The 13,016-nt window shown below is 35.5% G+C and overlaps 1 protein-coding gene across 2 annotated transcripts in view; it reads left to right on the plus strand.

Moving 5' to 3' along the window:
- The window catches only part of SPRED1 (sprouty related EVH1 domain containing 1), a 117,527-nt gene that overhangs the window by 37,300 nt on the left and 67,211 nt on the right, over positions 1-13,016 (plus strand). Inside the window, exon 2 of one of the 2 annotated variants that reach the window (XM_082443280.1) lies at positions 11,264-11,438. In XM_082443280.1, coding sequence (XP_082299406.1) covers positions 11,264-11,438 — 175 coding nt within the window. Of the gene's footprint in view, positions 1-4,093; positions 11,439-13,016 lie in introns of those variants that run through there. The other variant, XM_082443279.1, reaches the window with a different exon arrangement.

Consider the following 13,016-nt stretch of genomic DNA (forward strand, 5'->3'; position numbering starts at 1 on the left):
TAAGAACCACTGAACACTCGTGGTAGGTATTTATAAGAAGAGCTGAGAAGTCTTCATGCTGCTTCATTGGATTTTATTTTTTATTTCTGGAGTCAGTTGTACACATAGTTATTAAATGCCTATTTTATGGAGGTACTCATAGGACTTATCTTCAAGTGTTAGCCATAACCCGTACTCTCAGATGTTGGTGATTTTTAATATTGAATGTGGAGATACTTTCTTTTTCTCAGGAGATTATTTTGCTGATTAATTTGGGTCCCTGCCACTGATTCCATATCTTTAGCATCCTCGGCTTGTGGCCTGACCCCTGAAGAATTGGCATCCTAGATTTGCAGGGTTGGCAGCTTACCCTTGTTATTCCTCTGTTCCTTGCCGTTAAATGCCAAGATGTTATATGCATTCTTAGCATGGGCAAAGCTGCACTCTAAATACTTGCATGCAGGTACATTTGAAAAAGTGAGCGCCCTTCACCTCTACTAAAAATAAGGTAACATGTACAGAACCATATAGAAGGAGTTGGCAACATATTCAGAAGTTGTGGATATTAAATGTAAGGGATTCTTTTGGCTTCATTAGCGAAAGCCATCTTATATTGACAGTGAAAGAATTCCCACGTCAGTACTGTCAGTTGAATTTCCCTGAGTCTGTTCCCTGACCAGAGAGAGCAGTGATCTCTCACTGAATGTTCTTGCCATTGCCCTGATACAATCAAAAGATTATTACTTCATCTCAGGCATAAACCTACAATTTTTTCATTAATATCTCTGGTGGCACAGATAAAATCAGGCAGTATAAATTTACTAAAGACCCTGAGAAACTAGAGTAATAAACTACTGTGCCTTCTTCCTACTTGGTAAAAAGGAACTTCTCATATAACTACATAGCAATACTCATGAGGATATAATGTACCTAACCTAAATCAGAAAAAGAGAGCACTGTTTCCTTTTTGCTTTAAATAAAAATTACCAACCACAGCTAACCATCAAATATCAATTATTTGAGTCTCCTGCTCACACTTTACATGATGGAAGCATTTACAAAAGATATCTAGCCCAATGATAGGCATCAGGAAAGACTTTCTGGAGAGTAATAAATAAAACTAGATAATTGTTATAATTTAGAGATTGTCCATGGCATCTGTAGGAATACCTCTCTGCTAAACATGTCTGCTTTCAAAGGGTAGAAATCATTTTTCTCCTTCCACCCGGGAACCCCTCAAGCATACCTTTCCTTCTTGAAACCTTGTTCTAAGGTGTGAGAGGACTCTGGAATCCTTTCTCCTGAGTGTCCACCTTCTGAGTTTTATCTCCTCTCTTAGGACATGCCTACTTTTTTGTATATCCAATATGAGAATATCCAGCTTTCTTCAGGTAAGACCTTATTTGCTATGTGACCTTATACAGAGCAACTACTTTAAGTGTAGTAAAATGAGCCCAGCATCTTTCAAAGGAATACATGCATATGATATGATTTGTGGGATGTTCTTAGAAGTATGTGGAGAGAGCTGGGATGCCAGTCCTTATGTTTGAACAAGTGTGTGTGTATGACTGGAGAGAACTATAAATTGTAAACAGGTGGGAACAGAGCAGAGGTATTGCTTCTCTCAGGTTGGTGGGAGGGCAGGCTTCAGCAGGTTTTGACATCAGGGAGGGGAACAAGGCTGTTCAAATCAATCTGCATTCTGCAAAATAGTCATCATTGTACCGTTAATGGCAAGTGCTAGCTCCTGTTAGACAAATACTGTTTTGAGATCATAGCCCTTCAGGGAGTGTGTGTGTATGTATAAGAGTTCGGTAAATGTATTTTTGAATGGGTAATACATACACATGGTACAAAATTCAAAAAATATAAAAGGTTATTTAATGAAAGGAAAATTACCCTTGTACCTCTGTCTCATTTCCCCTTGCTAGAGAAACAGTTACCAGTTTTATTATGTAAAGATTCTATTCATATACAAGCATATGTGTGAATGTGTTTTTTGCTGCAAATGGTTGCATACTAAACATACATACGTACCTTTAAAAAAAAACTTAATAGAACTTAGAGATCAGCTTACTTTGACAATGTAAAGAGCTTCCTTATTTTTGTCATGGCTACATAATATTGCATTGAATAGGTGTTCCATAATTTTACTAGTTTCCTATTGAGTCTTCTTTCGGTTGCTTTCATCCTTTTTTTCTGTTAAAAACAACATTTTTCTTTAAACTTTGCTTATAAAGGTATAATTTTATACATGTAGAAGAAAATAGGTAGAAGTAGCATTTGCTGAGTCACAAAATATGTACATCTTAAGTTTTGATAGATATTTCCAAATAACCTTCCAAACATGTCATACTTCCGTACTCCTCACCAACTTCTGTGTTAACTAATTTCTTGGTATTTGCCAATCTGATAAATGAATAATGGTCTTTAATTTGCAGTCCTCTTATTTTGAATAAAGTTAGGGGTTTTTGATTTATGTATTTCATGGCACCTGTATTTTTCTTCTGTGAATTTTGTTCATGAACTTTGCCTATTTTATTCTGGGTTGTTGATTTTTTTTCTTATTTTTTTTGAAGTTATTTTTAAGGAAATACTGTGCTTGTTTTCTGTTAAAACAGAACAGTTGTTGATCCTCCTCCCCCAAACCCCTCCCCATACCTCAAAGATGTCCTTGCCCTCATCCTCAGACCTGTGAATATGTTAGGACTTTGCAGAGGTGATTAAGGTTATGAGCTGTGATATGGGGTGATTATCCTGGATTATCTGGATGGGCCCAATTGAATCACACAAATCCTTAAAACTGGAGAACCTTTCCTGACTGTGGGACTGCAGTCAGAGAGGGATGTGACTATAGCAGAAGGGTCAGAGAGAAAAAAATATTCCTGGCTTTGAAGATGGAAGAAGGCCACAAACCAGGGAATGTGGATGACTTGTAGGATTTGGAAAAGACACGGAAACCCATTCTCTTCTATGGCCTCCTAAAAGGAATGCAACAGTGCCAGCACCTTGATTTTAGCCTTGTGAAGCCCTTTGGACTTCCAATTCATAGAACTGTGTAAATTTGTGTTGTTTTATGCCACTAAGTTTTCAGTAATTTGTTATAGCAGCAATAGAAGGCTAATACATATTGCTGTACATTTTTTCTCAATTTGTTACCTTTTTTTTTTTTATGGTGTTTTTTTACTATGCAGGAATGTGTTTTGTATAGTTGAATTTATCTTTTTATTTTTTAATGGCCTCTGGATCTTAAGCCTTTTCTACTACAAGATTATTCTAAAACTTACCATATTTTATTCTAACGTTTTTATCTCATTATGAACTCTAGTATTAATGTTGGTTCCCTGTCTTCTACATTCTGATCTCTTACTGACAGTGAATACTTTTATTTATATCAGCTCTTCTGACATAGATCTAGAAAACTTCATAAGATTGGTGCTGGTAGTCAAGGAGTTGGGGGACATACTAAGACATGGACAGTAGTCATGCCAGAAGGCAGGGACATACTAAGTGTTAGAATTTTAAACTACTTTGGCAGGTTGATGATACTGTTTAGCAGAACCTAGAATGGTTGATTTTAAAGGAATATTTTGTGAATACCTCTTTATTCTTCAGATTTTAGTTTTATGTTTTCATTCTTGTGGGAGACTTCCCAGATGCCTATGACTTGGTTAGATGTAAATGTTTCCATCATGTAAGCAGTATGTGGAATATTTAGATAACTGATGCTGATACTTAGCTGTGGTTAAAAATTTCTACTAGGGGGCTTCCCTGGCGGCGCAGCGGTTGAGAGTCTGCCTGCTGATGCAGGGGACACGGGTTCGAGCCCTGGTCTGGGAAGATCCCACATGCCACGGAGCAACTGGGCCCGTGAGCCACAATTACTGAGCCTGCGCGTCTGGAGCGTGTGCTCCACAGCAAGAGAGGCCGCGATAGTGAGAGGCCCGCGCACCGCGATGAAGAGAGGCCCCCGCTTGCCACAACTAGAGAAAGCCCTCGCACAGAAACGAAGACCCAACACAGCAAAAATAAATAAATAAATAAATAAAAAATTAAGAAGTGTTGTAAGAAAGGTTTAATTTAAAAAAAAAAATTTCTACTAAAAGTAAAAAGTTCTGATGGGGGGCTGTCTCCTCAGTTTGTTATATAAAACTATCATAAATACAGAATGAGACGAATTTAGGCCGTTTCAGAATGCAGATATTGTAACATCATAGAGTTAGTTTATTATATCAAGTCAATATAGTGGTAACATTTATTGAGTACCTAACTGTGAGCCAGGTACACTGCTAAGCACTTCGCATAATTTCCTCATTTAGTTCTCAAACCCTGCAGTAGATGCAGTTATTATCCCCATTTTACAAATCAGAAAAATGAGGGTACAGAGAGTTTAATTTGCTCAAGATTGTAACTTCTAAATGATTCAACTGCCTTTGGAATCTAGGAAATCTGACTTGCTATTAAACACAATGTTATTAACTGCCATGTGGTACTTTAGATTGATGATTACTACATGGAAAATAATAAGTGTTATAGTTTTAAAAGTTGCCAGTACAAGGACTTCCCTGGTGGCACAGTGGTTAAGAATCTGCCTGCCAATGCAGGGGACATGGGTTTGATCCCCGGTCTGGGAAGATCCCACATGCCGTGGAGCAACTAAGCCCGTGTGCCACAACTACTGAACCTGCACTCTAGAGCCGGCGAGCCACAACTACTGAGCCCACGTGACACAATGACTAAAGCCTGTGTGCTGCAACTACTGAGCCTGCGTGCTGCAACTACTGAAGCCTGCGTGCCTAGAGCCTGTGCTCTGCAACAAGAGAATCCACCGCAATGAGAAGCCCACGCACCGCAACAAAGAGTAGCCCCCACTCGCCACAACTAGAGAAAGCCCTCGCGCAGCAATGAAGACCCAACTCAGCCAAAAAAAAAAGTTGTCAATACAGAAGCAGTATTTCAAGACCTTTATCTTTCTAATTAAACTAATTCCTTAATTTCCATATCTGTAAAATGAAGAAATAACCCATCTCATTGGGGTTGATGCAGTAAAGTTCTGTTAAAACACAAATCAGATTACTCCTTTGCTTTTGTCACCCTGTGGTCTCTTTATTGTGATAAATTAGAGTACTAACTTTGTTTATGGTGTGCAAGGCTTGATACAGTAAAGTCCAGTAAGTTAAGTATTATTTCATTTCTTACCCTTCTTCTGCTTATGCCTGCCATCCTCTTTTGAACTTAATATTCGTCCTTAAACATGACATACTTGTGTCATGCTCCCTGCATGGAATGTCCTTTGCCTTTTTCTACCTGATATACTGCTATTCAGAATCCACATCAAATATGAATATTAGTCATTTCCTCTCCTGTATTCCCAATTTGTGTTAATATATCTTTGCCCACTAACTTATGAGCTTCTATAGGAAAGAACCATAACTCTTAAATTTTGTTTATGTGTGAAGCATATAAATAAATGCTTACTGGATAAGTGAATAGTCCTAATGTGGTTATCTTCTAAATATCATCTGCTTCTTTATAGCTTAGAAAGCAAGTAAGTACTTACACTGTGAAGTGCTATATCATAAATTACTTCTATTAAATGCTTCCTTTTTTTATACCCCGTCTCTGTAATAATGTTTAATATTTTGGATGGTAATGTTTACTTAAAATATACTGTAGAGAACATAGGATGTTTTGTCACTGTAAATATCCCTCTATGGGAAAATATCATAAATTCTCATTGTACTGAACAAACCTTAAGGAATTCTAAGTATCTTCTCTTTTTTGTTGTTGTTCTTTGAGGGTATTTTGGGCTATTTTGATTTGGTGCAGTTGTAGTTAGAAATGGAAAGTAGTTATCTTTGCCTCCTGTATATGGATCGCTTTCATATCCTCAAGAAGGTTTTTCCCTCATCTTTTGTATTGTTTCCTGTTGCTACTGTAACAAATCACTACAAACTCAGTGGCTTAAAATAATACAAATTTATTATATTGTAGTCTGAAGGTCAGAAGTCCAAATGGATCTCAATGGGCTAAAATCAAGTTATTCGTAGAGCTGTATTCTTTCTGGAAAATCTAGGGAAGAATTCATTTCCCTGCCTTTTCCGGCTTCTAGAAGCCCGTATTCTTGTCTCACGACCCCTTCTTCCATCTTCAAAGCCAAGTAGTGTAGCATTTTCAACTCTCTGATTCTGACCTCCTCTTTTGCCTCTCTTTTCTACTTGAATTGCTCTTATTTTGGTTTCATTTTCATTTTCTGGATATTACTTAACACATTTCATTCACTTGGAAGTATAATTTTGTGGTCTACTTAAGAGAATGTGATGTAACTCTTCTTAACCAGCATTCAGATAACACATTTGTAAGGAATTATCATATTGATAAATCTGTAAATTATAGGACCTAAAAACCCATTGCAGAGCAACTTTGCCCTAGGGATTAAATGTTCTTAATCTCAGGTTTGTGAACCTCTTGGAAGGGAGTGTGAATCCCCAGAATTGTGTTCAAATGTTAAGTTTTTAGCCATATATGTATTTTCTTCATAGGAGGTAGTCTGTGCTTTAATCACAGTTTCAGTAGCATCTAAAATACCTTTCTTTCCTTTGTTTTTCTTCCCTTTTCTCTCTGTTCTTCTTTTTTCTATATATATATAGGCACACACTGTATATATACTACATCTTCTTAATCCAGTCATATGTTGACAGGCACACTTGGGTTGCTTCTGTGTTTTGGCTATTGTAAATAGTGCTGCTGTTAACATTGGGCTGCACGTATCTTTTCGAATAAGTGTTTTCATTTTTTCCAGGTATATACCCAGGAGTGGAATTGCTGGATTATATGGTAGTTCTATGTTTAGTTTTATGAGGAACCTCCATACTGTTTTCCATTGTGGCTGCACCAGTTTACATCCCTACCAACAGTATACAGGGGTTCCCTTTTCTCCACATCCTCTTCGACTTTTTAGATAAATTACTGGGAACAAGTGCCTTTCAGCTATTTTAAAGAAGATCAAGAATGAAATGCTGAGTTTTTGACAATAAGAGTACATTGTCATTATACATAGCTGTTGTCTCAGAGACTAATAGATTGCAAACATGATACCCAGAGAGAGTAAAAAATCCTACAAATTCTTAAATTTTAATTCCATGATGACAAATACTATTTTTCTTTATTTTCCACATTTACTAGAATGGGCATTCCACATGATCAGGAAAAAACATTTGTTGTTATTCTAAGTAGGAGACTATGATTTCGTTACTTGCTCTTAAGTCATTTTTATCTAAGTAGGGAATTACAATTACAGATTTTAATAATGCTACAAAGCAGAGTATAACAAAGTTTATAAGAGCTGCCACTAATGTCTTTGGGAGTGGTTGCATGTTTTTAGACAAGAGTTACTGTTTTTATTTGGGGAAAGAAGACATTTGAAGGCAAGGAGGTTATGAGATTAAAAGCACAGGTGAAAAGTTTAACCTTGGCAAGAAGGAAGGTCTTTCAAAAAATAAAAACCCCACATTAAACAACTTGAAAATTTTTGTGTTAAGTATTCTAGTCTTAGAGCTTAAAGTTGAAAGCTGAGTTGTTAAATTCTAAACTAATGAAGGCTGTGGTATAGAGAATACAAATTTATTTACATAAGCTTCTAGAATACCTTAAAGTTTAAAGGATCGACTTGAATAGTTAAGGGAAACAGTTATATATTTGGTATGGTTGAAAACACGAGATTCAAAAAACAGTTTATATAAATTATTGGCCAGCTTTATAACCTGTTATGTTGTATTAAGGTGAACAATGAATCAGGCAACCTTATTCTTCCAGTAAGAAAATCTTTATTTTATTCAATTTTCCTAAAAGGGCAACACATCTCTTCTAGGTGGTACTTTAATAAAACAGAAAAAAAGAAATTGGAGTGGTGAGGAGAATTACGTTAGGGATACTTTGGTTTAAAACATATTCCTGTACTGTTAAAAGTAACATTCTAAAATTTCTACAGTATTTTGAGTAAAACCAAGATATAGTTAAAATGTAAGTTTTTAATTTATTTAAATAACTTTTTTTAAAAATTACTTTTAATTTATAAATATTAATTATAAAATAATTTTTGGAGAAACTGAAAAATGAAGGGAAAATATTCTAATTGCACCATCATACAATAACTTTTAAAATTACTAGGGTTTTCGTGTATTTTCTAATACTCTTGCTTAAGCACAGTTTTATATTTTTAAAATACAAAATATGCCTAAGAAGCATTATACAAATTGTAAATGAGAATTAGTAATATTCAAAGATGATAAAATAAGAGTCCATATGCTCTGAAGAGGATAACTGCTGCTGCACTCTGAAGTTAAAATATACACTGAGCTTCTAAATGGGGTTATTTTACTCCTTGGGTCTCCCCAGTCTTGTAGAATCTAGTATAAAATTCTTAAATTTTCTAGTTTACTACATAATTAGGTGAGAAGGAAGAGTCAGGATCCTAGAGTAAAATAAACACTTAAATAATTATGGGGAACTTGAATTTTGGTTTTGACCGAAGTTCTACCTTATGACTTCGTAACTTCACTGAACTTCAAATGTGCTGAGCTTTACATGCATGAGTTCAAGTCACACATATTTAATTTGAACCTAATATGTCTAAGTTACGTGCCATGTTTCTGGTATATCCTTAGACTTAAATTCTTAATAAACCAAATAACCTTCATTTACTATTACTTCTATCCCTCCAAGATGGTTTCCACCGTAATAAGCTTCTCCAGCTTCTTGGGATGCATGTCATGTTTATTTATAGTAGAGGTACTTGTTCCAGCTCCTCCCGGAAGGAGGATTCCAATTTGATATCTACCTCAGCCCAGTTTTTATGCACCCATAACTCCTCTGGTCAGTTCTCTGAACTGAAGATTGGTAAGAATTGGCCCCAGACAAGAATCAGAGCCTCTAAACAACTGAATAATAAAAAGCTTAGACAGAATAGTCGTCTGTAAATCTAAAGACTTTCAGAACTTCTATACAAAGAATTATTTTGACCCTAGTAATAGAGAATTTTGTTTGACCTTGTAAATTTTATTTTTTCCCAGCTCCTCCCTGGCTTTGAATTACCAGTATGACAACTACTTCAATTTTAAATTCTTTGTTGCAGTAATAATTAACTTATAATAACACTTATATAGTGTTTATTATGTGTCAGGCATTGTTTACGTTTATTAAAGGTAGGTATTGTAACTTTCTCAAGGACATGTAGGTAAGTTGCTGAGCTAGGATCCAACTTAATAAAGTTTGACTTTAGACTCCTTACTCAACCAGCAACACAGTGCAGCTTTAAAAGTATACAGCTCTCTGGCAGAAGACTTGTGTCGAGACTATATGAAGAACTTCTAAAAATCAATAATAAAAAACAGCACAATAAAAAATAAAAGACTGGGACTTCCCTGGCGGTATGGTGGTTAAGACTCTGCACTTCCACTGCAGGGAGCATGGGTTTGATCCCTGGTTGGGGAACTAAGATCCTGTGTGCCACGCGGTATGGCAGAGAAAAAAAAGACTTAAAAAGAAGGTATACAAATGTGACCAATCAGCATATGAAAAAAATGCACAACATCATGGAAAATGGATATAAAAATCACAATGGGTTACCACTTACATACTTACTACAATGAGTAAAGTTTAAAAAACTGAAAACAACAAATGTTGGCACAGATGAGGAGTAACTGAAACTATCATACGTTGTTGATGGGACTATATAATGGTCCAATCACTTTGGAAAACAGTTTGTTAGTTTCTTATATAGTTAAACCTACTACCCTATGACTCATCATTTCCATTCCTAGGTAATTATTAAAGAGAAATGAAAACATACGTCTACAAAAGACTTATACAAGAATGTTTATAACAGCTTTATTCATAATAGCCAACAGCTAGGAACATTTCAAATGCCCATCAACATAAGAAAGAATAAATGAATTGTGATATATTTATTCAGTGAGAGGACTCTACTTAGTGGTAAAAAAGAATGAAGTACTAATACAACAGCGTAATGAGTGAAAGAAGTGAGACAAAAAGGGTACAAGTCGTGATTCTATTTGATTCCATTTATGTGAAAGCCCATAACAGGCAAAACTAATGTATATATTAGAAACTGGGGATAGCAGTGTTACCTAGGTTACCTATTTGATGGGAGGGAGGCTTCAGGGAATTTTCTGGAGTTCTATATCTTGATTATCATGTTGGTTGTACAGATGTGTAATTTGTCAGAATTTGTTGAATTTTATGTTTAATATCAGTATGCCTTATTATGTGTAGAGTAAAGTAGAAAAAAAGCAAGGGGCAGATCTCAGACAAGCACTCTGACAACAGAAATGACAACTGGCAACCTAACACTTAGAACGTGCAGAGACACTAAGTAGCACATAATTGTTCCATTGAACCTCAGTTGATAGTAGTAATAACCAAGACATGTTTAAGTTATATTCAGTGTAATTTTCTAAGAAGTCACCAAGGTATACCACTTTTAGAAAGGATTTCATTAATAATTATTATATTAAAAGTTTTACAACTAAAATGCTGAGATGTCGGTTATCTAGAACATTAGTATATGAAACATTACTTAGATTTTATGTAAAAAATAGTTGTGGCTAATACTGGGAAATGATTCTAAATGGAACTAGAATATGGTCTCTCTTAAGAATAGTCTGCCAAAAAGAGGGCATGAAAGACCAATTTACTTGATAACTTACTAAAATAAAACATGTTTATATATATTTGTGATTTAGATTCCCAGGTGTTAGAAAAAATCAAAAATGTGTCTGAGCTAATAAGCATGTTTGTTTCAGCATTTTACTTATATTTCAAAAATGTTAGAAACATACAGATGTCACAATTAAATGTGCTAAGATACAGCAGTAATTTGTCCTGGTCATATTGTAGGAGGTGGACATATATTAGATAACTGTGAGGGCCGACTGTAGTTTGACCGTGTTTGTCTCTGGGATCCTTTGTTACATGTTCCATGGCAATCACATGTGCTTGAACTACTCAAATGATGAATTGAAATAAGAGATCTGTAGTCTTTTATTGTGAGATTGGTCTTCAAGATAAGTTAACCTTTAAGTCAGTTACTCTGTGGTTTTTGACCTTTTTCAATTAGGTTACTGTCTGGACTGTCATGGAAGTAGTAAACACTTTAGTTACTACATGTTAATTGATGTGGTCTTTGGTTTCTCAAACAAGACTGACACCTTGGCTGTTTTTTGTTTATGGAAAAGCTAATTTCTAATCTTTGCATCTATTTTAGTAATAGTTATGCACGAGTGCGAGCTGTGGTGATGACCCGGGATGACTCAAGTGGTGGATGGTTACCACTTGGAGGGAGTGGACTAAGCTGCGTCACTGTCTTCAAAGTCCCTCACCAGGAAGAGAATGGCTGTGCTGACTTTTTTATCCGTGGAGAGCGACTCAGGGACAAAATGGTAATGAATAATGCATCTATTGCTATAATTTAAAAATTCTATAGAATGAATTTTCTGCTTAAAATTGTGATTAGTATACTGTTACTTATGAAAATTATTTTTGTCCAGGATCAATGATTGTTTCTGTAGCTCTTTTAAAGTTAAAGACAGCAAAATATGCCTGTTTCTTTGCAGCTGGGACTGACGTTAATGTGCATGTGTTAGAGGGGAGCTGCTTTTCTGTTAGGTTTAATGCAAGAACATTCATGAATAGTCCCCCTAGTTATTAACCCAGGTGCACCATCTTCCCCTTCTCCCCACTGTTCCCTAGACTGGAGGTTGGCACTATAGTCCACAGGCCACATCCAGGCCTGTCATGTGTTTTTGTACAGCCCATGAGTTAAGAATGGTTTTTACATTTTTAAATGACTGGAAAAAATCGAAGAGTAATAATTTTATGAACATGAAAATTATATGAAATTCAAATTTCTATGTCCATAAGTAAAGTTTTATTGGAACATAGCGAAGCTGATCTGTTTACATTTTGTCTCTGGCTGCTTTCACACTGCAGTGGCAGAGTTGAGTAGTTGCAACAGAGACTGTAAATATCTGGCCCCTTACAGAAACATTTTGTTGGCCCCTACCCTAGACTCTTGTGTTCTCAGATTGTTTCTCTTCATCCCCTATCAATCTAGGCTCATCATATGACTACCTGGTGGCCATCCTAGGTTTTAACTCTACTATCTTCCACCCAGACAAGTGTTTTCTTACATTCATATATTTAAAATTTTGAATCTAACCTTTGATAATGTTAGACATCTACTCTCTCTTAATTAGTGTAGAAAGCTCTTTCTCTTTTATTTCATTCGTGAGCCAAAAAATAATCATATCTAAAAAGCTGAGTAATGTTAATGTCATTGCTGCATTAAGCAGAGAGCATACAACTTAGAAGCAAAAAGAGAATAAAGTGCCCAAAATTTCCAAGACTCTTGAAAATAACTGTTATTCCCTTTAACTATATATCTGTGGATTAATTTGTGAGCTCATTCAGCATCTATAATATTATTTCTATTGAAAATGTGTTTTAAGTGTTGAATAATTCTTTCATACATGAACATTTTGAATAAACCTACTTTTAATTTTGGTTCTTGGTTTCTGGATATTTTTTACTATTGAATTATTTCAGTAATTTTAAAAGTTGCCTAACTTGTCTGTGCTCCAGTTTCTGTCTCAGTTAAGTGGAGAGTTTTCCTAAATTGTCTTGAAAACCTTCTAACTCTAATTTTTTGTGAGTTTAGGATTTACTACTGTGTATCTCAATTAACCAGAATGTGGTTTTAGGACTAGGAAACCCCATTTGAAGTCAGAAGTATATATGATAAATTTAACATATCATCTCTAAAAGTTTAAATATTTAAATGTGGTTCTGGCCTTGGATAACATGGTGGCTAGCATATACTGATACTTATTTAAAATATGGCTTGTAGACTTCTAAGAGAGAGCCTATGGTGACCTGTCCTGGAGTGTAGTGCTTTTTGTCTGAGCTGTTGATAATTGGGGAGTGTTGCTGGAGAAGAAGTTGGGGATTTTAGAAACTGA

This window comes from Balaenoptera physalus (genome assembly GCF_965194825.1).
Source record: "Balaenoptera physalus genome assembly, chromosome: 2".
NCBI classification, from domain to species: Eukaryota; Metazoa; Chordata; class Mammalia; order Artiodactyla; family Balaenopteridae; genus Balaenoptera; species Balaenoptera physalus.